The 26,422-nt window shown below is 36.9% G+C and overlaps 1 protein-coding gene across 9 annotated transcripts; it reads left to right on the top strand.

Annotated features, from left to right (window-relative positions):
* Positions 1-275: 275 nt before the first annotated feature.
* TBL14 (TRICHOME BIREFRINGENCE-LIKE 14) lies at positions 276-26,422 on the top strand. Of its 9 annotated transcripts, XM_082889885.1 has the most exons (10): positions 5,592-5,644; positions 6,284-6,375; positions 10,883-11,195; positions 12,943-12,979; positions 13,118-13,204; positions 13,280-13,366; positions 13,456-13,542; positions 13,630-13,809; positions 15,551-15,746; positions 25,088-26,422. In XM_082889885.1, exons 3-10 carry the CDS (start codon positions 11,172-11,174, stop codon positions 25,914-25,916), a joined length of 1,527 nt encoding a protein of 508 aa, XP_082746011.1. In that variant the 5' UTR covers positions 5,592-5,644; positions 6,284-6,375; positions 10,883-11,171; the 3' UTR covers positions 25,917-26,422. The 9 variants fall into 9 exon arrangements, with proteins under 9 accessions (XP_082746014.1, XP_082745989.1, XP_028111882.1 ...); XM_082889888.1 differs by lacking the exons at positions 5,592-5,644; positions 6,284-6,375 and adding an exon at positions 276-343; XM_028256082.2 differs by lacking the exon at positions 12,943-12,979 and having other exon boundaries at positions 5,425-5,644.

Genomic DNA, 26,422 nt, shown 5'->3' with positions numbered 1-26,422 from the left:
GTCTATTATAAAGTGAACACAATTTCTGGTATCTTGAAGCTTTACTCTCCTCATGTCATGTGGTAGTATTTTTTATTTAAAAAAAAAAAGTTAAACAAAGAGATGGGCAAGGCTTGAACCCATCACCATAGATTTAAGTACGAGGACTCATACCACTTAAGCTAAGTACACATTATAATATTAATTTCATTATTATTTTTTTTTATTCCTACTTATTTAAATTGCACACACATAGTGTGTGCCACCCACTAGTATATATATATACAGATCTATGAGACTATAAACGAGAGAAGGGGTTCAGCAGATCTACCCCATTGATAAGCAGAAATTTGAAGAAATGCAGGTTTTTTAATTTTTTTTTGTTTTTTTTATACTTTTTTGGGTTCTTACTAGATCTCTCAAGCTTGTGTATGCTTTTATTTTTTTAATTTTTATAAATGAATGCCGCAGTCTGGGTTGTGTTATTTGAATGTTTAAATTTATCTGGGTTTATGTTTATTTATTTATTTAATATAAATATTTAATCTTTTTCAATGATTAGGCAATGGGTATCTCATATTTTGCATTATAAATAATTTCCTTTATCTGCTTATTAATATTTACATGTAGTAAAAAAATGTGGTTTGCAATTTGAATTATTTCATGTAGTTTGAGCATTATTGAACAAAAATATTGCAAATAGCTTAAGAAGGTCAATGCATGTAAGTCTATTATGGTGGGGCGTGGCTGTTTTGAGTATATTCACTTCAATTTAGTTGTTCACTATTCTCTAGTCTTTGGAAGTTTTAATGCGCGTAATTTGAATTGATGTGATCTCGTGGTTGATTGTGCACCATATTTTAAAAATGCGTATACTACTTTAGAAATTCTAAAAGACAAGATCTCGACCTAAATGATTAGATTTTAGAAGACAAAAGCTCAGTCTAAGTAAGTAGATTATAGATCCCAAAAGATAAAATCTTAGCCTAGATAATTAGGTCCGAGAAGACAAGAGTTTAGCATAAGTGAGCAGATCTCATATCCCAGATGATAAGATCTCGGCCTAGATGATTAGATTCGAAAAGAAAAAAGCTCAACCTAAGTGAGCAGATCCTGAATCCTAGAAGACAAGATCTTAGCCTAAACGATTAGGTTCAAGAAGACAAGAGCTAAATCTCGGCCTAGGTGTTTAGGTCCAAGAAGACAAGAGCTCAGCCTAGGATCTCAGATCCCCAAAAATAAGATCTCGGCCTAGATGAATAAGTCGAAAAAACAAGAGCTCACCCTAAATGAACAGATCCTATATCCCAGAAGATAAGATCTTAACCTAGATGATTAGATCCGAGAAGACAATAGCTCAACCTAAGTAAACAGATCCTAGAAAGACAAGATCTCGACCTAGATGATTAGGTCTTAAAAGACAAGAGCTAAACCTAAGTGAGTAGATCCCAGATCTAGAAAACAAGATCTCGACCTAGATAAGTAGGTCCAAGAAGACAAAAACTCAGCCTAAGTAAGCAGATCCTAGATCTGAGAAGATAAGATCTCGGTTTAGATGATTAGGTCTGAGAAGATAAGAGCTTAGCTTAAGTGAGCAGACCCTAGATCCCAAAAGACAAGATCTCGGCCTAGATGATTAGGTCCGAAAAGACGAGCTTAGCCTAAGTGAGTAGATCTCAGATCCCAAAAGACAAGATCTTGACTTAGATGAATAGGTCTAAGAAAACAAGAGCTCAACCTAAGTAAATAGATCCTAGATCCATAAGACAAGATCTCAGCCTAGATGATTAGATCCGAGAAGACAAGAGCTGAGCGTAAGTGAGCAAATCCCAAGTCCGAGAAGATAATATCTCGGCCTAGATGGTTAGGTCCGAGAAGACAAGAGGTCAACCTAAGTGAGCAGATCTTAGATCCTAAAAGATAAGGTCTCGACTTAGATAATTAGGTCCGAAAAGACAAGAGCTTAGCCTAAGTGAGTAAATCTCAGATCCAAGAAGACAAGATCTCGGCCTAGATGAGTAAGTTTGAGAAGACAAGATCTCGCTCTAGATGAGTTGGTCTGAAAAGATAAGAGCTCAGCCTAAGTAAGAATATCCTAGATCCTAGAAGACAAGATCTTAGTCTAGATGAGTAGGTCCGAGAAGACAGGAGTTCAACTTAGGAAAACAATTTTGAAAAGATCAGAACTTACTGGTGGCGAACATAATTGAACTAAGTTTGCGATATTTCGGTATGAAACATGACGAATAATTTAGACTTGCTACGGTGGTAGAGTTGAACTAAGTTTGCGATATTTCGGTATGAAACATGACGAATAACTTACACTTGCTATGATGGTAGAGTTGAACTAAATTTGCGATGTTTCGGCATGAAACATGACGAATAGCTTAGACTTGCCACGATGGTAGAGTTGGACTAAGTTTACGATATTTCGGTATGAAACATGACGAATAACTTAGACTTGCCACGATAGTAGAGTTGAACTAAATTTGCGATATTTTGGCATGAAACATAATGAATAACTTAGACTAGCCACGATGGCAGAGTTGAACTAAGTTTACGATGTTTTCACATGAAACATGACGATTAACTTAGACTTACCATAACGGCAGAGTTGAACTAAGTCTGCGATGTTTCAGCATGAAACATGACGATTAACTTAGACTTGTCATAACGGTAGAGTTGCACTAAGTCTGCGATGTTTCAGCATGAAACATGACGATTAACTTAGACTTGCCAGGACGGTAGGGTTGAACTAAGTCTGCGATGTTTTGGCACAAAACAAGGCGAAGTTGGTCATGACTTGGTCAGTTTGTAAGAAAATGCGAGGTAGTTAGTACTCTCAATGCACTAAGGTTAAGCCTAAAGTGCTTCGTTTGGGCGAACCAAACATGATGATATCGGTTGAGATGACGATCTTGGTTGAGATGACGTTCTCGGTTGAGATGTTGATCTTGGTTAACATGTTAATCTCAGTTGAGATGTTGATTTTAGTTGAGACGATGATTTCAGTTGAGATGTTGATGTTGATTGACATGTGATCTTGGTTGAGATGTTATTCTTGGTTCCTAATGAGTTGATACTAGGATCTTGATGTTCTTGAACTAACAAGTCATGATCTCTACTAATAGTGCGATCTCTGTCAAGATGTTGGACCTGGATGAGAGAGAACATGATGGTTCTTGGTTCTTGATTTTAGACGAGTGGACATTTGAGTCCTTGTTTCTTTACGTTGGTAAGTCATGATTTTGGTCGAAAAAGTATATCTAGCATGTTATTTAGCCGACATGTTGAAAGATGTAACGATGCAGGTTCCATTACCTCAGGTTGCCGAGGTGATAGAACCTAGGGGCAGTTATGGGGACATTTTTTTAGTAGTCCACGTGGCTGAGGTTGTTAGCCATGGTGCCACGTGGGCAACCATGGTACTGAGAAATGGTGCGGTAATACCGGAATCCGAGATATTTGGATAGAGGACTAGAGTCCTAGATGATATCAAGCTACCTATTTGGATAGAGATGAGACTCTTAAGGAAGTTCATCTTAATCTGCAATAGTGTGAGTTGTGATAGATATTATTCTTGTAAAGGATAAAGTCCTATGAAGTGAGACTTCTAGGGGAAGTTGGACACTGACCATTATAAAAGTGAGGTACCACTGTGGGTATAAGATATGCTTTTATTTGTGATGCTTTGACTTGTGCATTGAGTACTTATTTGATATTTTTGAGAGATACGTTTGTTGACTTGATCGTCGAAGTGGCCCCAGGTGGATGAACCACCGCAGTATTCTCATTTTCTTGTTGGCAGATGGTTGGCTTAGTCTATTCTGCCGCGTGCTCTGCAGCTAAGTTTCCTGTTTGATTGTCTGGTGAAAAATCAACACCCACAATACTATTATATAAAGGGAAGGAAAATGTTTAAGACCAACAAAAAATATCTATAATTGTACCCAAAATGATGTGTTGTCATATGTGCCGACTTTTGATTTGTTATACACTCAATGATATGGGACCCAACTCTCTTACCACATCATTATGATGAAAGTGTCAGTCTGTAGCATTGTTGATAAAGGGAATTATAGTGATTAGGTTTTTTTTTTTTTTTTTTGACTTTTTACGAAAAGAAGTGTAAAAAAAATAAAGAGGCAATGCAACAGAAATAAACCAACAAACAGTTTATTTGCCAAACTCACTGGTATCCTAAAGCTATCCCTCTTTAATGCCAAGTGTCCATTTCTCCATTCAAAACAAAAAATATTAAATAAAGGAGAAGTATCAGACTTGAACATTGAATTTGATGAATAAAACTCTTGTCAATTGAACATACACAATATGAGAATGGCTTGTCTCTAGTTGAAATTTCAATTGGACTAATGGTGCCATGTTTTCATAAACTCTTACTAATAAGAATCTTCCATTAAGGTTTTAAAAATCGAGCCGAATTGGCTAGATCGTCAATCGGCTCAATTTTCGATATGAGTAACCTAAATACCCGTTTTGGGTACAAATTTGTTTTGGCCTGTTTGAACTGCTGACATGCCTTAGTGACTTAGTGGGTTTGAAAGAAGGCATGCCAAAATATTATGATGGCGAAATGATTCGAATCTCTGGCCTTCAGAATGTATCGTAACATGCTATCTACTAAATTATTCATGCACTTGTTGCTAATTATGCAAAATATATATATATATATATATATATTATATCATTTTTTTAATACTTTCATTTTATTTAATTACATATGTAGACTTTATTTCCTTCTAACTTGATTTTTTGTATAAATATATTATAAAATTATTGATAATATCATGCTTCAATTTCGGTTCACATGTAGTTAAATAGTGTCTCTTTCATCAAATTATTTTTTTGATTCGTTTATCAATCCGATTTTCAAAATATTATTTTTCATTTAATGACTCTTGCTAATAAAAAATCTCAATTGTCTGATCCAATTAAATTTTCACACATTTTCTTGGCAAAGAGGTTAAAAGTATTTTTTTGGACTTTTTAATTTTTTTAAGGCATATCGCCGCTCTACTTTTTTATACATTAAAAAAAAATTAAAAAAATCAACTTTATCTAATTTCCAAAACAAACCTGAAAATAAGGGAAATCCATTCTATATATAATAAACATTTTATTTATTTAAACTACACCGGCATTAATGTGCCAACATTATTAAGGAGTAGTTGGTAGGTAAGATTTTTATTTTTGCGAGAATCTAATTCAGCATTTATTAATCTTTTTTAATTTTCCACCCAGATACTGTATTTAATCTCCAAGCCCAGTCGTTTTCAATGTTTCACAAACACAGGTTTGTACAATCGCAAATCATATCTCGCCACGTCCCTCATTCCCAATTTCGAATAAGATAACAAATATTTAATTTTACAAAAAAACCCATCATATTATATCATAATTTCGAAAACACCTCTCCATCCAAGTAAGTGTCATATTTCCACTGCTTGATAATCGAGTTCCCACAGACTCTTACCGTGGAGGTTCGCACAGCAAATCGTGAAGTACACCGTTCTCCCTTCTTTCCTCTCACCACAAAACTGCACCGTCATGTTGTCTATATATATATAGATCTATGAGACTACAAACGAGAGAAGGGGTTCAGCAGATCTACACCATTGATAAGCAGAAATTTGAAGAAATGCAGGTTTTTTAATTTTTTTTTTGTTTTTTTATACTTTTTTGGGTTCTTAGTAGATCTCTCAAGCTTGTGTATGCTTTTATTTTTAAAATTTTTATAAATGAATGCCGCAGTCTGGGTTGTGTTATTTGAATGTTTAAATTTATCTGGGTTTATGTTTATTTATTTATTTAATATAAATATTTAATCTTTTTTAATGATTAGGCAATGGGTATCTCATCTCTTGCATTATAAATAATTTCCTTTATCTGCTTATTAATATTTACATTTAGTAAAAAAATGGGGTTTGCAATTTGAATTATTTCATGTAGTCACTTGAGCATTATGGAACAAAAATATTGCAAATAGCTTAAGGAGGTCAATGCATGTAAGTCTATTATGGTGGGGTGAGGCTGTTTTGAGTATGATTCACTTCAATTTAGTTGTTCACTATTCTCTAGTCTTTGGAAGTTGTCATGTTTGACCTTTCTGCTTATGGAATATGACTCTTGCATTCTTGTCTATTAATTGTAGAATTTGAATTGATGTGATCTCATGGTTGATTGTGCACCATATTTGAAAATTGTGTATACTAGTTTAGAAATTTCTAGCTCAATACCAGAAAAAATTAAAGTTTTCCAAAATATTTCATTTTATATGGACCAGAACTTTATGATTGGGAGGAGACATGAAGAATGGTTGTAGAAGTTTGATTTATGTGCTGAAGATATAAAATTAAGTTTGTGATGAGATGAGATGTGAGTAATTTTTCTACTTCTAATATAGAGATTATTGGATTATTTTGGATATATTTTCTTATTAGAAAGAAGTATAAATTTTCATGCGGTCTAATATTCATGATCAGAATAATGTGAGACTTTACTGTTTGTATGTTTTATCAATTTGTGATTTTAGGTTAGGATTATACCTAATAATTTTGGTTCACTTAGAAACATGGTTGTGATGTGGATGGTGAAGATGGGAAGTTGTTGAAGTTTACAATCTTGGGTGCTAAATCTGTCTAATATGTGATAAAATAAAGATAATAGTCGGTGCTGGTTCTGTCTCATGTAGTGAATTTGAGAAACTGTAGGTAGCAATTGTACTTGGGACAATGTAAGGGAACAAAACTTCTTCTTAGACATTCATAGGAGTTATGAATTTAAATTTATGTATGATGCTTGGCAAGAGGGTTTATGGTGGCAAAGTGCTAGCATATCATCAAACGTAGGTATGATTCCTTGTCGACTGCATACAAATTTCGCTGTGCTGATTTTGTATTCTATTGCTTAAGAAAGAATAAAAAGAAAGTATAATTTGGTAAGGTAGATTACACTTTACCTCTTTGTGATCAGGTTAAAAAATATTTGAGCCCTCCTGAAGTTTATTTGTGATACAACCCCATGTGGTGAATATCAGTGAAAAAAAATGACATTTTCTGTATAAATTAAAAATTTATAAGCATGACACACCAAACATTGATTTTTTTACTAAAACTGGAATTTTTGAAATAGTGAAATGACATTTATAACCTTAAACATTTCCCCCCATTTTCCTTTCTTTCTTCCGCTTATCACTGTAGTCTCCTTCTTCCTCCCTAACCACTATCTTCCACAACACAAACACAAGTGAAGAAATCTCTTAGAAAGAGAAAGATTGAGATTTCAGTGCATTTTTTTGAGTGGTAAACTTTTGCATTCGTCATCTCTCACCATCACCGCCATCTACCAAGGCAAGAAGCCCTGTCTGGCTCGGCTACTATTCTCCTTCCTCTTCTTCTTGTCTCACCACACCATCTCTACTCATCCACCATTTCACCAACGCAACCACCACCATTAGCTTTTCATCACTAAAAAAATTGATGTGTTGATTCAAGATCATAGACCCCAACCATATACACCAAAACAAGGACCACCCAATTTTACCAACCATCGAAAGCACAAAATTGACTGAAATATATATTCTTTTCTTTTAGAGCCAAAAGTCTTTGTTGGTTTGTAGACTCTGTAGTCTAATATGATTATGAGCCTTGTTGTGCTACTCATTTCTAAAGTGAACAGCGGGATTGGTACTTGAACTGGCAGTGATCGACAAGGGTGCGATGGGTTGGGGGTAGGAACAATAGTGGGGTAGGGGAGAGCAGCAACCGGGGTTGGGGAGGTTGGTGCAGCAAGGAGGGCCACTGGTGGTGACTCGTGTTGATGGCTGGTGATGTTTGATGGTACCGTGGTGGTGATGGTGGTTTTGGGGTTGTGGTTTTGGGTATTGATAGTGGTAGTGATGGTGTTGGTTGTGGGGTTAGAGAGGGTGAGCTTAATTGTGGTTTTAATTTTTCCATCACAACCATTTATTTTTTACTTTGTATTCACCACAAGGGGTTTTATGTCACAAAGTAAATTTAGGGGTTCCATGTATTTTGGCCTAACTGCAAGGGGCTAAACTTGAAGTGTAATGTACCCAATTTTGTATCTTGGGCAGCAGGAATACAAGAACCATTGTTTCCATGTTTCTATATATTTATTATTCATTGTCATTGGGTCCTTGTCTTACAAAGACAAACCATGAATCATTAAATCTTATTGTCAAAGTTCATTAAACTTAGTGGGTCCAACATGAAAATGTGATATTTAGCACACGTCTTAGGTTTAGGTTTATGGAACTTTCCAGAAATCTTTGGATCAATAAGTAAGATTCTAGATATGCATACTAGATCCAAATATTTAAGGCTCATAAATTTCGAAGACACAAACAAGAAGTTGCAAGTGTCTGAAATGGACACTTATAGACACATTTCATCAGTGTGTTCGTAATTGTAAAATAAATTTTACTATTTTGGATACTATGCCAACACGAACCAAAGTGGACAATGTTTCTTTATTTAACATAAATTGAAACTATCACATGGCAGCTAGTCTAACAAACAATGGACACTTATTATATAATAAAAGAACAAAATTGTAAAGTCAAACATACATAATAATCAGAAGGGCAAATTTCACCCCCTTGTGGTTTTGGCCATGACCACGTAACCCCCAAGTGGTTTGGTTTTGTGGACCAAAGTGCACTGTCCACTTTTCCGTCCAAGTTAATTGCCTATGAGGTTCACATGCCCATGAAGAGAGTAGGTTATTTTTTAAGACCAAAATACGCCTTGCACATTCTTAAATTTACAAAAACATGCCATTCTTCTTCCTCTTTCTCTCTTTACTATTTCTCTTTCTATTTCCTCACTCCAACCCACTTTACCACACCAACTTTTGATCTATTGTATGATAGATATAATTGATTAAAAATAGAAAAATTCTTTGTACATAATTGGACAATCATTTTCTTGTAGGTTAGAAGAAGGAAAAAAAAAAATTTCCTCTAATTTGGTGGAAGATTTGTTGGGTGTCAATGAAAATTGTGGAGAACAAGTGGCATGAAATGATGGCGAGGAAGTGGTGAGGGAGATAGCTAGAGGGGGTGGTTGGGTGAGAGAGGTAGATTAACTAAATAAATGTGCGTATATGTATATATATTATATCCGTATCTAGGTTTAATTCATAAAAGAAAGAAGATAAGGATAGTAATAATGATCTCTGCAACTCAATTATGCAGGTCCTCCTTACTTCATTTTAATTAAAATTTTGATTTTGATTTTGAATTTTGTTACGATTTCACATAAAAATTGTATTTTGATTTGGTGGAGTGTCAAGTGGAGTTTGGAAGATGGAACAAGAATGTTGTTGCTCATACGGTGGCTAGGTTTGGGTGTAATGCAATGGTTGCTGCACTTGGAAGGCTAGTCCTCATGTTCGGCTTGTGGACCCCTGCGGGTTGATGATTGTGCTCAGTGATGTTTCGGATGGATGCTATCTTTGGTTTGTCAACTATTTTTTTTTCAAAAAAAAAAAAAAAAAAGAAGAAGAAGATTTGGATGAGCCTGACAATCAGTTCAGCATAATATTTGGGGAAGCTGCAAAGTGGTGGTCTCTTGGGTGGAATGGGGTAGAAAGGTTGCAGGTGGTGGTTTCTGGGGTGCATATGAGCTGCGGGGTGGGGTTTGCGGCAATGGGAAAAAGAAAACAGAGTATATATATATAAAGATTTAATTAGTAGAGTCAAAGAAGAAGAGGGTATTTATGTCAATTTGCATATTTTGTTAACCAAAGTTAGTGTGCATTTTAATCCACAAACCACGTGAGGGTTATGTGGTTATTTGCAAATGAGAAGGGTGTAAATTACACATGGCCCAAACCACAAGGGGATAAAGTGAAGTTTTCCCTAATCAAAATGAATTTGTCAAGTTTCATCCTTGAAATTATGAAATTCCTACTACAAAAATTTTAGAGTATTAATCAAATTTATATGTTTGTGTAATTGATGTGTATAAGAATTATATTTATATATAGCCATCGCTATGTTATATCTTTGTAGAATTTTCCATGTCAGAGTGCTTGTTTCCTATTGTATTTGTGTCTTGTCTGCATGGGTTTGCATTTTCTTAGATCTAAGTCATTGGTATCATTAAATGTTTAAGTGGATACTAATGATGAGTCAACCAAGAATTTTAATTGTCTAAATTAATACTCGTAAGATGTGTTACATGGACTTTTCTACTTCTCCCATCATACTTGTGTCCACTGGATATGACAAGGGTAAACATGGGGGATATGTGTCCAACACCCGTACCGAATATAAACATTTGGATCCTCTAATTTTGTATGATGTTTGAAGAAGAAGACACTCGCATTTGGTAGTAAAGAAAACATTTCTATTATGTAAATTCTATGTTTTCCTAAATCCTATTTTATTTGAAGTACATTTTTAAATAATGTATAACATCTGATCTAAGAAGATTATACAATATGCAATACATATATGTGTGTGTGTGTTTAAGATGTATCCCCTTATCCATTCCCAACTTTTGGATGCATATCCAATATCCTAAGATTTAGGTTTAGGAAGATCTAACACTTGAACCCGCACCTGATACTTACCTGAGTCTGTGTAACATAGCTCATGAGTCAACCACGAAATTTCAATATTGTGAGTAAAATCCATCTGTGAACATTGCCTTGAGTATTCCTCAACCAGGGAACTAATTACAGTTAACATTCTAGTCAATGACCCAATGCCATAGCTTTTATCACCTCTCCAACTAAAAAAGGTGAAAAAAACTACTGTCTGTATAATAATGACTAAAGATACACTGCATGTATGTACTTTATTTGGAATCTTAATTAAGCTGATCATTTGTTTTCCCTTTTTCAATGTCCTCAGCTGAAGTTTTCAACAATTTGCAACTAAAAGCAATGAGGGTTTCTTTCTGAAAAATCTTTCACTTGAAGAACTTTGAAGTCCTCACCTAGCAGAAACATGGCAGTGCTGTGAGGTTTGACTGAGACGGAGTTCTGTTTTTTGAGTGTTCATGCAGAGATGAAGGGAGGCAATATAAGTAGATTTTTGGGGAGGCATTATTTTTTTACTTTGATTTCTATTCTGTTGACCACCATTTTTCTTTGGTCTTGGGAGAAAAACCCACTTTTCACTAATTCATTATCAGAAGAAAATGAGTTCATTTTGCCTTCGCAAGGTTAGTAACTGCTTCGTGCATGTACGTATCCTAGTGTGTTTATTTGCTTGTATGTATTTTTTTCCCTAACTTCTTATTTTTACTTGGTATTAGTAAACAACTTATTGAAGTAACATTACTCAAGCTGTTTAAATTATATTGATTCTATAGAAACTGTCCCCTTACATTTTCCAAAACATGAAAGTAATTGTAATTAGATCAACCTTCCAATCATTAAGGAGAGCTATGACCACCATCATCTTATCTGGGGTGTTTGAACCCCTCACATTCTAGCCAATTATTTCAAATTCATGATGTATCACTGAAGAGTGAAGACCCAAACCCCTTACTCTTCCCACCCCGGCCCCCTCCGTCTCGTTCTGTAATTCACAGTCCACTCCAATCCTTTCAGCTTCCCGCTCAATTAGTATTTTAGGCCTTCCCTTTTGCACTACCCTTTACTACAGGCAGGACTCCTCCCCATTGCGTCAATGAACTCAAACAACCGCATCACCTCTTTATCTATATCTTCGCGAAATCCCCCCAATAAAACTGAAGCCTTTTATCTGCTTTAATACGAAGTTGGAAAAACACTTTTGTCTTTAATGATTCACTGATTTTAATGTCCATTTTGATTTGAACCGAGTAGTGAAGCTCGCAACTACAAACGAAGCTGGGCCAAAAATGAACTTGCCCAAAGTTGAAACTTTCAAATTCTGATTTTGGCTGGAAAATTTCTATCTTGTAGAAAAACAGGCTCAAACTGTGAATGGGAATGCCATGGACCAAGCTGTGGTTTTGTCATTGCCTATATAGCTTTCACGAGCAATGTTCCCTCTAGCTATAATAGCTTTTTGGCCTATCAAGATCACAAATTTGGAAGCACCTTCCCTTTGATAGTTGACAAGCTTGATTTACTGGTAATTACAAAGAATTGGGTTGGCTGTGCAAATTCCAGAGATATCAGGCTCAAAATGAAGCCCCAAGAAGAAATAAAAAGAGTAAAAGAACGAAATTTCAAGACATGAATTGTTCAAAAACCCCTCCTCCAAACTCTTTATCACATTCCAGATTTCCAAATTTTTAGCTTGCTCCCATATTAGTTACTCGAGCCAAAAATTTCCCAAGTAACTTTCACTGGTAGTTTCTCGGATCCTAACAACACCCTTGACTGTCCAAATGAATATGATTCTGTAAAGTAAATTGATAAACCTGGCCTGCTTTTAGGCTTAAAAAAGTTTCCTAAACCCTTAAAAATTAAATGCCTGTACTATATGTTAAAACAAACTAGACATTTTCTTGCTTTAGTTTTGGATTGAAGTATAAATGACATTATTTGTTAGCAAAGTAACTTCAAACCTTAATTGGATGATGTTTAGGGTTTATTATTACTGTAACAATCAAACCATCTAGGAAACAAAGAGAGTTGATTTTATGGTGAAATTAAGACTTTTTTACTCTTTTTTTCTTTAGTCTCATTAGGACTTGATATAATAAACTTCATGGCGGTCATATATATAGAGAGTAACATGAATAATTTGAATAGTGAAACTTTTATTTGTTGACATCTAGAAGCACTGAAGATTGTGGTTGGTTGCTACCTTTTAAATAAAGAAATATTTCTAGCTAAAATTACCACTACTCTGCTGCTTTGTCTATTTGTTATGCTTATCATTTTATAATACATTTGAGGGCCAACAATATGAGTTTGTCATGTCCCAAGATTCCCAATGAGTTATGATTGAATGCTTACTTATCCATTTTGCAGTTCAGCATTATCTATGGTACCATCATTTACATTATAGGTCATTATCTCTTATCTCGCTACCTCGACCCTTGTTATTTTTAGTTGTAATCTGGTTTCTGTACCTGCTTCCACTTGCTTAGTTAATGATTTTTTTGTGGCTCATATTTTCTCATGGATGATCCTAATAATTCCGTAGAGTCTTTGAACCCAAGGAAGCACATTTCAGAAGATTATTCACAATCACAAGTGGCAGATGTTACAAGAAATGTCAAAACAGAGCAAGGTTCTTACACTGCACTAATGAATATCGTAGTTAAATGATTTTTTTGTGGCTCATATTTTCTCATGGATTCCGTAGAGTCTTTGAACCTAAGGGAGAACACTTCAGAAGATTATTCACATTCACAAGTGGCAGATGAAACAAGAAATGTCAAAACAGAGCAAGGTTCGTACACTGCACTAACGAATATTGTAGTTGATGATTTTTTATTTGTGGCTCATATTTTCTCATGGATGATTCTGAAAATCCTGTAGAGTCTTTGAACCCGATGGATCACACTTCAGAAGTTTATTCACATTCACAAGTGGCAGATGAAACAAGAAATGTCAAAACAGAGCAAGGTTCTTACACTGCACTAATGAATATCATAGTTAATGATTTTTTTTGTGGCTCATATTTTCTCATGGATGATCCTGATAATCCTTTAGAGTCTTTGAACCCAAGGGAGCACACTTCAAAAGATTATTCACATTCACTAGTGTCAGATGGAATAAGCAATGTCAAAACAGAGCAAGCTTCTGACACTGCACTAATGAATATCACAGCCATATTGTCTCTAGACAGAAAGGACAACGACAAAATTTCGAACTCCTCTTTTGAGAAGAAAGGTAGATTTTTTTGTGCTCATGTGATCATAACTTCATCTTTGATAGTTCTGTTGACTTAACATTTGGTTACTACTAGGCAGTCAGTCTTCTCTGAGAAATAGTTTGGACCATGTTATCACCTCTTCCAGTACTATTTTTTACTAGGATGATTAGTCTATAATAGAAATGTTACGATGAAATATTTAAAATCATAAATTATATTACCCAACTCAACTCTGAATTTTCTTGGATGAATTTTACTAATTTGAGCAAGGGTTTTATACCATACTCGACGATTTGTACATTGTTGCCCTGTTTGATTTGGCAACCAAGGAGGGATTGGAGGGGGAGTTGGGATTAAAAAATGTGTGGGGTCCACATGTTCTTTCTTTCTTTTTATTTATTGATTTATGTGTGTGTGTTTTCCCCATGCCTTTTAATCCTTTGTTTGTTTTGCACATGGGATTGAGATGTGGAGATGGAAATGATTGTTTATCTCCAAACCAGGGGGGATTACCAATACCAAACCTCCTCATGGTATTGGTAATCCTACCCCATGGGATTAATCATTAATCACATCACTCCATCCAATGGTAAAAAATAATCCTCTCCTTTCATTCCATGCTATATTCTACTCCAATCATAGTACAAGAACTCCCATGGTATATATAATCTGTCTAATATCTCAGATATTACCAATCCCATCCAAATTCCTATGTATTTCTTATCCCCATATCCCACAAAAATCGTACCTGGGAATCATACATAGCCACAAATATTGTGGGGTTTAATAATCCCCTTTCTCTTCAATGCCATTAATACACCCTTGTTTTGTGCTACAACGGCTTTGTAAGTCTTCCGAGCTTTAGCCTTTTGAATTGTCCACAACATATCTTCATTGGTGGTGTTCATAAAAATAGTTTTATTGATGCAGCCTGTGCCTTCTTATAACACATTTCATTGAGAGAGAGAGAGAGGGAGGGAGTATCCTTTTGTTTGCTGGCTTTCTAGTTTTAACCCCTAACAGTAGCTTTATCAATAAATATCTATTCGTCACTAGGAATGACTGCCTTTTTGCTAGGAATCTCAACACTAAGGCCTTGCTTGAGAAGAGAGTTGGGCCAAAATAGCTCACTAAAAGACAAAATAGGCTAAAATAGTCAATAAGACAAAATGTCACATCTAACCCATAATCATTTCACTTTTTTCTTTCACAACTATCAAATCAACTACCAAAAAAAAAAAAAAAACCAACCAACTTCCCAAACATTACTTTTTTAGCTAAGCTAAAATAGTCAAAAAGTCAAATAGCCAACTAAAATAGCCAACTTCCCAAACAAGGTCTAAGTGATTGACCCATTGTTTAAAGGGCTATTTTGGCAAGTAGCAAAAATAGCCTAAAGGCCACTACAAAAAAGTCAACTCTTCTCTCTACTTTCCTGTACATTTTTTTCGTAAAAATCCAAAAAAAACTAACTAAAATAGCTACTCCCCAAAACAACCCAAAGACATGATTGAAATTTTTGGTGAGCATGTCTTTAAAATAATGGGATGATTTCTTGAAATGTGATTGATGGTTGTGACAGTCTAAAACAATGCCAGTCAACTATTGATGAGAAGGGAATGTGTGTTGTTTTAGTTCGCTTATTTATAGCTAAAATACATTCACAAACTCTAAAGCTATTCATACAACTCTTCAATAAAATATTTTCAGTCTTTTTGAACTTAGTATAAGCTATCCAATTTTTTACCTGATGAACAGTTTGTAACTACGCCAAGGGCAGATGGGTTGCAGACAGCCGGAGACCATTATATTCGGGTTTTGGATGTAAACAATGGTTATCAGAGATGTGGGCATGTAGATTGACCCAACGGACAGATTTTTCTTATGAGGGATATCGTTGGCAGCCTGAAAACTGTGAGATGCCGGAATTTGAAGGGTCAGCTTTATTAAAAAGGTAAGCAGTGTTTTGTCCCCTTCTCATCTGTCACATTTTAATATCCATCCAGTCCCTGTTATGCCTATTACAGTGACCGTTCTGCTACTTCTGACAAGGTGGACTGTTGGGGAAGTCTTAATATAAACTCACATTTCTTTTAAGTTCACACAAGTGTATACCAAACCTTTTAATCCATCATATCATATGTTGTTAATGAATGTAGTCCAGATAATTCAAAATATTTTAATACTGAGCAAAAAAAGCATAGAAAAGGCCTCCCTACACTTCCCAGTTTTTTTTTTTTTTTCCTCTCAACACTATTTTCTTATTAAATTAGATGCTATTTGCTATGTATAAAATATCAACTATTGAGCTCTTATTTATTCCTGGCATGTAGTGATCAAGAGTAAGAGTGGATTATAGGATAACTGTTGTGACACTCAAGTGGTCGTTTGGGGGAATTATTGATCTCTGTGGAATTCATTTCTCAGAATCTTTTGAGTTTTTCTCATTCACTCATCTTAGTGTGGGTAATGGATAGTCTGTTCGTTTATGAGAATGTGCTTTACGAGGTATCTTTTGCTCATTTGTTTCCTCATTTGTATTGTTTGTCTTGGTATCATAATGTCTCAATTGCTTCTATGGTTTTATCTCATTCTAATATGATTTAGTGGAATTTATAGTTCTTTAGGAATATCGTGAGGTTAATGAATTTGCCTCTTTGCTATTTATTCTTGAGTGTTACTTTGGACAATACAGTTAGTGATAAAAAGATGTGGCTTCTTTCTTTTGGGGATTAAACTTGTAAGTCTTACTTTGATAAACTCATTGATATTTCATATGTACCATTCTTTGACTCACATAAGGTGATTTGGAAAGAAATTGTGCTAGTTTTTTGTTTGGTTCCGTTTGGTAGAGCTCATAAGCTCACTTTCTTGGAGATGCTTAAAAAACTGTTGTTGGATGCTCGTCAAAGCTTTTTGAATTCAACTTAATTAGCTTAGCCAACTTTTTTGAGGGGAAAAACTAGCTTTTTTAAAGCCTACCAAAGAGGTGCTCTTTTGGATTTACTTTTCTAGCTTTCACGTGTTTGATAAAAAAGGCCATAGAAGTGCTTTATGAGGTTATTACTTAAAACTTCTTCTAAGGGCATTACATACCAAAAAGCTAATTCACAACTTATTTTCCAAACTGGTTAATCTTTTTCACAACTTAAACAAAAAACTACACCAAACAATTTTACAAATTATTCGAAACTTTTTAAGCCAATCATCTAAAAAATTAGCCTTGCAAGTGTTGCCAAGCAGATGTATAAGAAAATTAATACTAATGACATGTTTTAGAAGAACTAATTATTGTTTACAACCTCAATTGTGTGACGTGTTCCAGAATGGTCGTGCTGAGCGTAAACACTGTCATCTCCTTGAGACAGCTAGATCTCTCGTTCTTTCTGCTTCTGGTCCGACTCCATTTGGGGGGAAGCTGTTCTTACAGCTGCTTTTTGTCTCAATCGTATGCCTACCCCCTTACTCTTTGGTCGTTCTCCTTATGTGGCTCTATTTTCCCAACTCCTCAATTACTCTCTCCTTCGTGTTTTTAGATCTACATGTTTTGTCCTTCTGGCCCGGAAAGATAGGACAAAACTTAGTGTCCAATCTGTCCTGTGTGTCTTTTTGAGATATAGTCTTACTCAAAAAGGCTATCGCTGTTATGATCCTTTTTCCTGCCGCCTTTGTGTCTCTCGCCATGTTGCCTTCCTGAAGCATCTAGCTTACTTTCATCTTCCTCCTCTCACTGCTCTAGTTTTGAAAGAAGATTTGGTTCACATTGTTTCATAGCTCTACTGTTTCCCATGAACTTGTTCTTTTTTCTCCTCCTACTACACCTTCTGCTGAGCCCCTCTCCACTGTACTGTAAGATTTCTGAATTGTTTTCTATATATTCAATTGTGTCTAATACAAAGATTACAACCGATATATATAGCAAACCTAAACCTAATTTAAAATAGGAGATAAGAATAACCCTATACAATCGATCAATCTAAAATATACAAGCAATCTAATTGATATATTTCCATAATATGCTCACACCCCTACTCAAACTCAAAGTGTTTTGGCAGAAAACACCGAAGTTTGCCAAGAAGAAACTGAAAGCGGGCAGTGGTGTGAATTTTAGTAAAGAAATCAGCAAGTTGCAATGCCGAAGAAACGAAAGGAAGTGAGATGGAGTCAGATTGCAAATGCTGATGTACAAAATGACAATCAATCTCAGTGTGCTTTGTCCGCTCATGAAAGACAGTGTTATGTGCAATCTAAATAGCACCGCGGTTGTCACAAGAAAGGGAGGTTTGAAACGACTGAGGGACACCCAAATCAGTCAAGAGACAACGAAGCCAAAAAATCTCAGCAGTGGCATGAGCCATAGCATGGTACTCAGCCTCGGCAGTGGAACGCATAACAATAGTCTGTTTCTTGCTCGTCTAAGAAATCAAGAAATCACCAAAAAACATGGAGAAGCCAGAAATGGACTTGCGATCAGTGAGATCACTAGTTCAATCAAAATCAGCATAAGGCACTAAGTCCAAAGAAGAAGTAGAAGACAACAGTAAATCCTGAAATATAGTACCCCGGAGATAGTGAAGAATCCGAACCAAAGCCGTCCAATGTGTAGAACGAGGAGCAGAAATGAACTGACTAACCACGTGAACAATGTAGGCAAGATCAGGGTGAGTAACCGTCAGATAAATTAAGCAACTCACGAGTTCTCGATATAAAGTAGGATCATCTAAAAGAATACCATTAGTAGTGGTGAGCTTTACATTAAGCTCAATGGGGGTATCAGAAATCTTAGCGTCAGTAAGACTGGCACAATGAATAACCTTATTGGCATACTTGGCCTGAGATAGAAAGTAGCCATTGGGAGAAGAAGCTACCTCAATACCAAGAAAATACTACAAGGGGCCCAGATCCTTCATTTCAAAGATGCGAAAAAGATGCTGTTTGACCTCAGAGATAGCAAAAGAGTTAGAGTCAGTGATGATCATATCATCCACATACAGTAATAAGGCAACAAATCAAGCAGAGGTGTGGAGAAGAAATAAAGCAGAGTCCTGAGCACAAGGATGAAACCCAAGCGCAGTAACAATAGTCTGAAAGCGATCATACTAAGCACGAGTAGAGTGCTTCAGATCATACAGAGCACGTCGAATTCGAAAAACCTTTCCAGAGGAATGGTGAAGGCCAGGGGGAGAATGCATGTAAACCTCCTCTGTGAGATGGCCATTAAGAAAAGCATTCTTAACATCCATTTGATGAAGAAGCCAAGAACGAACAACAGCGACAAAGATCAAAGTACGGACAGTAGTTATCTTGACAACAAGAGCAAAGGTCTCATAATCAATACCATATTCCTGTGAGAAACCTTTGGCAACCAGACGAGCTTTGTAGCGCTCAAAAGAACTATCAGAATGAGTCTTGACTTTATAAACCCATTTGCAACTAACCAAATTCTTACCAGTGGGCAAAGGAATCAACTCCCAAGTACTAATTTTCTGTAAAACAGACAATTCATCCTCCATAGCTTGAATCCAATGGGGATCCTAACAGGCCTCCTTGTAAGACTAAGGTTCTGAAAAAGAGTGAATAACAGACAAAAAAGTACGATATGAAGTAGAAAAACATGTATTAGACCAACCTAACCTGTTTGGAGGATGACGCTCTCGAGTAGGATATCGGTGTGTAGCAGGATCAAAGTTGGCAGAAGCAGGAGGATCAGCAGTTGGAGTAGAGACAACTGGTGGAGGGAGAGCCTAGCGACGAGAATAAATTAACGGAGGAGGAGAAGGAGAAGGAGTAGATTCATGGGGTTTAGTGGAAAAAGAGGGAACAAGGTTAGGGGGAACAGTAGGGATGTACTCATCAGGAGGGACCTCAGAAGGAAATGGATCAATATGAACCAAATCCTCTTTGGAACCCAAAGTAGTGGTAGGAGGAAGCTGAAAGTAAGGCAGACGTTCGAGAAAAGAAACATGACGGGAGACATAAAGACGACGAGAAACAGAGTCGTAACACTGATAGCCTTACTGAGTAGGACTATAACCCAAAAGGACACAAAGGACAGACCAGGCACTAAGTTTGGTCCGATCTGTACTGGGAAAAAGGACAAAATAGGCAGACCCAAACACACGAAGGAGGGAGTAATTAGGAATTTGGGAGAACAAAGCCTTATAAGGAAACCGACTAGAAAGAAGGGGAGTAGGCATGCGATTGAGAAGAAAAGCAACAGTAAGAATTGCCTCCCCCCAAAACGGAGCCGGAACTGAGGCAGAGAGAAGAAGAGACCTGGCTGTCTCAAGGAGATGACAGTGTTTACGCTCGGCTCAATTATTTTGGGCAGGTGTATCTGTACAAGATGTTTGGTGAATGGTTACCCAAAGTGGCCAAATACTCACAGAACTCATTTTTAAAATATTTGTCACCTAAGTCCAATCGTAACAGGGTCGTAACATCGATAGCCTTACTGAGTAGGACTATAACCCAAAAAGACACAAAGGACAGACTGGGCACTAAGTTTGGTCCAATCTTTGCAGGGAAGAAGGGCAAAAAAACAAACCCAAACACACGAAGAAGGGAGTAATTAAGAATTTGGGAGAACAAAGTCTCATAAGGAGACTGACTAGAAAGAAGGGGAGTAGGCATGCGATTGAGAAAAAAAACAGTAGTAAGAATTGCCTTCCCCCAAAACGGAGCCGGAACTGAGGCAAAGAGAAGAAGAGACCTAGCTGTCTCAAGGAGATGATGGTGTTTACGCTCGGCTCGACCATTTTGGGTAGGTGTATCTGTACTGGATGTTTGGTGAATGGTTACCCAAAGTGGCCAAATACTCACAAAACTCATTTTTAAAATATTCATCACCCAAGCCCGACCGTAACACTTTAATTGTAGACCTAAACTGATTAGTAATCATAGACTGGAAGGTACGATATATTTGATAGAAATCGGACTTATGAGTCATAAGATAAACCCAAGTATAACGGGTGTAGTCATCAACAAATGACACATAGCATACAGAACCCCTTTTGGTGAGAATAGGAGATGGGCCCCAAACATCAGTATGAACTAAAGAAAACGGTGTATTAGATATAGAAATACTTTTACGAAAAGGTAAGGCTGTCATTTTGGCAAGTTTATACCCTCCACATTCAGTAAGTTTACTAGGAGAAACTTTACCCAGTATACCTGATTAAGCTAAAGATCGTAAGCGATCAGCAGAAAAATGCCCTAATCGAGAGTGCCACAAGTAGAAAGGACTGGACAGAGAATGTAACTGAAAAGAGGAAAAGGTAGTCGGAGAGTTTGTCATAGGCAGATGCAAGCTTTCCACCACATAGAAGTCTCCAACTCTACAGCCAGTCCCAATCTACTACTTGGACATTCGATCCTGCACAAAATAGATAGAAGAAGAAAAAATAACATCAAAATCGGAGGCGTCAAGCTGATTGATAGATAATAAACTAACAGACAACTAAGGAGTATAAAGGACAGATGGAAGAGAGACAGCATACATAGTAGATGGTAAGATAGACCCAACAGATATAACAGACATACCAGATCCATTAGTAGCATTAACAGTATTAGGAAAGGGATGGGGAGTACAATTTTGAAGTAAGAAGACATGGGGAGTCATATGATGAGAGGCACTAGAGTCAAAAATCTAGACAGATGAAGAGATACTTGAAGAAGACCCAAGCAAACATGAATGAAGAGAGGAAACAATGGAGGCAGACGAGGATGGTTGGGAAGTAGATAGTATATGCTAAAGCTGATTAATTTGAGCACTCAAGGAAGCCAAATCAGGATTAGGAGCCAGAACAGATGCAGTAGAATTAGTGGGAGGCTGAAAAGTACTAGGAGGAGGGGTGCAGACCTGGATCTGAAATTGTTAAGAAGACGAGGTAAGCAGATGTCCCTTCTTAGGACAAATGATTCCAATGACCTCTCTGATGGCAGAAGGCACACTCATCAAGAACCAGAGACATTGTAATAACCAAAGATATGAGAGGTTCAAGTGTAATAAATCCAAAACAGAACAAATGAGCCAAACTAGGGTCAAGGGTAATAACCAAAAAACAATTGAGGGGTTAAAGAGTAATAAACCCAAAATAATTAAATCAGAGATTTATGACCCACAAACCAGTCGATCAAAGAGAGAGAACCAACCTGTGCGAGGTGGGATGGAGATCACTTGCGAGAGAGACAGAAGCCGAAGTTGATGCAAACCAGATGCGATAAAGGCAAGAAGCAGAGGTTGCGATATAGGTCAAACAAGTCGTGATGTATTGAGCTTCAGAAATTCAAACAAAGGGCTTGGTGATTCACGAAACTAGGGTTTTGACTGAGAATAGACCAAATGAAGGTTGTTGATTGTCAATAGTGAGTTGTGAACTAGAAGCATGGTCAATGGCGAGTCGTCGTGACTAGAGACAGATGGAGAAGGGCCTCGCGAACTTGATTGTGAGCAGGACCTCGCGATGACGAACCAGAATCAAAGATGGAGCAATGACGAGAGGCAGATTTCAATGCTTGGGTTCAGACAATAATGATAGGCTCTGATACAATGTAAGATTTCTGAATTATTTTCTGTATATTCAATTGTGTCTAATACAAAGATTACAACCGATATATATAGCAAATCTAAACCTAATCTAAAATAGGAAATAAGAATAAACATATACAATCAATTAATCTAAAATATACAAGCAATTTAATTAATATATTTCCATAATATGCTCACATGTACCTCGTGAGTCTGTTCCATCCTCTCAACCTCTTCCCCCGCTTACTCATTCTCCTCCTCCATTGTTAGTATATCCTCGTCACAAGGCTCTTCCTCCACTAATTGTCTCTGCCCCTGCTGCTGATCCTCCTACTTCTGACGACCTTGATCTGGCTAACTGTAAGTATCCCCTTCGCGTTCGTAAATAGGTAGTCAAACTTGATTTTGCTAAAATCTGTTTTTCTCCTTTATATTGTACGTTTTTGTTTGCTATTCACTCTGTTTTAGAACCTCAGTCTTACAAGGAGGCCTATCACGATCCTAATTAGATTCAAGCTATGGAGGATAAATTGTCTGCATTACAAAAGACTAGTACTTGGGAGCTGGTTCCTTTGCCTGCTAGCAAGAATCTGATTGGTTACAAATGGGTCTATAAAGTTAAGACTCATTCTGATAGTTCTCTCGAGCGCTATAAAGCTCGCTTGGTTGCCAAAGGTATCTCATAAGAATATAGTATTGATTATGAGGACACTTTTGCCCCTGTTACCCAGATGACTACTATCCGTACTTTGATCTCTGTTGCTGTTGTTCGTCATTAGCCTCTTTATTAAATGGATGTTAAGAATGCTTTTCTTAATGGCCATCTCACTGAGGTGATTTACATGTGCTCTCCCTCTGGCCTTCATCATTAAGTTTGTCATCTTTGGCGTACTCTGTATGGTTTGAAGCAATCTCCTCGTGCTTGGTATGATCGCTTTTAGACAGCTGTTACTGAGCTTGGGTTTCATCCTTGTGCCCATGACTCTGTGTTGTTTCTCCTCCACACCTTTGCTAGTTTTGTTGCCCTATTATTATATGTGGATGATATGATCATCACTGGTTCTGACTCTTTTACTATCTCTAAAGTCAAGTAACATCTCTACCGCACTTTTGAAATGAAGGATCTGGGACCATTACGATTCTTTCTTGGTATTGAGGTGGTTTCTTCTCCCAAGGGCTACTTTCTGTCCTAGGTCAAGTATGCGAACGAGGTTATCCATTGTGCTGATCTTATTGACACTAAGCTTTCTAATACCCCTATTGAGGGTAATGTGAAGCTCAACCCTACTGATGGTGTTCCTCTGGACAATCCTATGTTATATCTTGAGCTTGTGGGTTACTTAGTCTATCTGACAATTACTTGATTTGATCTTGCCTATGCTGTCCATGTGATTAGTTAGTTTGTGTCTGCTCCTCGCTCTACACATTGGGCTGCTTTGATTCGGATTCTTTGCTCTCTTCGCAGTACTATCTTTCAGGGCTTGCTATTATCTTCTACTTCTTCCTTAGACTTGGTGGCTTATGCTAATGCTAATGCTGATTGGGCTGGTGATGTTAATGATCGTAAATCCACTTTTGGTTTTTGTATGTTTCTCAACGATTCCCTGATTTCTTAGAAAAGCAAGAAACAAATTGTTATTGCTCGTTCTACTGCCGAAGTTGAGTATCGTGCTATGGCTCATGCTACTGCTGAAATTGTCTGGTTTCGTAGTCTCTTATCTGACTTGGGCGTCCTTCAATCTTCTCCGACTTGTCTCTATTGTGACAACTGAAGTGCTATTCAGAATACTCATAACACTGTCTTCCATGAACGGACAAAGCACATTGAGATTGATTGTCACTCCGTTCATTAGCATCTGCAGTCTGGGTCTATCTCACTTCTTTTTGTCTCTTCAACTCTGCAACTTGCTAACTTTTTCACCAAGACTCACACCACTGCTCAGTTTCAGTTTCAATTTCGGTTTCTTCTTGACAAACTCTCAGTGTTTTCTGCTAGCACACCTTGAGTTTGAGTGGGGGTGTGGGACTATTGTATATATTCGGTTTCTCCCTTTTCCTTTTAGGTTGAGGAATTAGAGTTCTATATAAGTGATGTATTCTTTGTTTTATTGATTCAGTCTAATATACAATTTCATTTAGAAAACTTACAGAGGAATGTATTGATCATTTATTTTGCTCTGTTTGGTGGCTTTGGCCTTGTGGTGGAGGTAATTTTTATGGCGGAGCTGGATTGGGTGATTTCTTCTTATAGTGTTAATATATTTTTCATTGATTTTGGGTTTTTTTAGTCTTAATACTAAGGCATGGCTGAGGAGACGTGTTTTTTGTGCGGTTATGTGGGCGATATAGTTAAAAAGGAATTCTAGAGTGTTTGAGGACAAATCAAAAGATTTAAGGGGTTATGGCGTAAAATTTGCTATTTTGCTTCTTTGGGGCTTCATCGGCACCCACTTTCAAGGGGATCTCTTTATTTTGATTTCTAGAGATTGAAAAGTTGTTCGTGCTGAGTTGTATTTCAGTTTTTTGTCTTCCTTTTGTCTTGTACTTGGCGGATTTGTTGTCCGTCTTTCCCACTATTGCCCTTTTATTTTTTATTTAATAAATTTTTCGTTGTTGTTGATAAAAAAAATCCCTCGATATGAATTTGTGAATCTGAACTTTGTCAATCTGGTTCCGCACAAAATAGGGTTTTTATTATTTTTTTGTTTCTTTTCTTTTTGTGTGTGTTCTCGGTTTTGATTGATTCATTGCCCTTAATATTTCAGAATGCAGGACAAAACGATTGCTTTTGTAGGCGATTCCTTGGGCAGGCAACAGTTCCAATCTTTCATGTGCATGGTCACTGGCGGTGAAGAGCATCCAGAAGTTGAAGATGTTGGATCGAAATATGGTCTTGCAAAACCTCATGGGTCCATTCGTCCGGATGGATGGGCTTACTGGTTTCCACATACCAACACCACCATTTTATACTATTGGTCGGCAACCCTATGTGGCATCGAGCCCATTAACATCAGCGATCCATCCACCAATTTTGCGATGCATTTGGACCGTCCAGCAGCTTTTTTAGAACATTTCCTCCATGGGTTTGACGTTTTGGTTCTTAACACGGGACACCATTGGAACCGAGGGAAGATGAACGCGAACCGGTGGGTGATGTATTTAAATGGAAAACCGCTTCAAGATTGGAAGCTCCAACAAATTGGGAATGCAAAGAATTTAACGGTTTATAATGTCGTCAAATGGGTTGATTCGCAAATGACTTGGCATCCACGGCTTAAAGCTTTTTTTAGGACAATCTCTCCGAGGCATTTCTTCAATGGGGAATGGAATACTGGAGGTAGTTGTGATAATACGACTCCGTTGGCCGGTGGGAGCAAAGTTACGCAAGACAAATCAAGCGATCCTGTTGTTGAAGGGGCAGTTAAGGGTACTAAGGTCAAGATTTTGGATATAACTGCTATTTCTCAACTAAGGGATGAGAGTCACATGTCACGGTACAGTATTAAAGCATCGAGCGGTGTACATGATTGCTTGCATTGGTGCTTACCTGGTGTTCCCGACACGTGGAATGAACTTCTTTGTGCACAGATCTAAGGTTTTGAGGCATAGTGAACAAAACCACAGTTCTTGATGATCAAAGTTGGCCTACTGTTCTTAGATATGTTTTTCATGTTTTTAATAACAGTGTGCTCTGTTTCTTGTATTTATAAAAGGAATGGAAGGCGAAGTACAAGTCTTCGAAGCTTGATGGTGATTATGGGGATGAAGAACTCAGGAGGGACTTGACTCTCTCTACTGGAAAACTGAAAAGTTGGTTATTTATTTTTTTTATTTTTCATGTTGGTTGTATGTAGGATTACAATGTCATTAGTATGAGAAAGAGGACTTCATTGCAGACTTAAGGCTGGGCTTGGATCTTGGATTTGAAGAGGAATTTGTGGATGGGGAGAGATTAAAAAATTTTGTTGCTTTTCCCTTCCTTTTAACTTTTCACTCTTGGATCCAAACAGTCTTTGTATTCTTTTGTCTGAGAATTGTGTTATGTATATGCTATAGAAGTTTGTTATGGGTTATTTATTAACAAGTATATAGTTTCAAAA

The sequence above is a fragment of the Camellia sinensis genome, chromosome 1 (genome assembly GCF_055761805.1).
Source record: "Camellia sinensis isolate YWXY chromosome 1, ASM5576180v1, whole genome shotgun sequence".
NCBI classification, from domain to species: Eukaryota; Viridiplantae; Streptophyta; class Magnoliopsida; order Ericales; family Theaceae; genus Camellia; species Camellia sinensis.
This window is presented reverse-complemented; position numbering and strand designations above follow the sequence as displayed.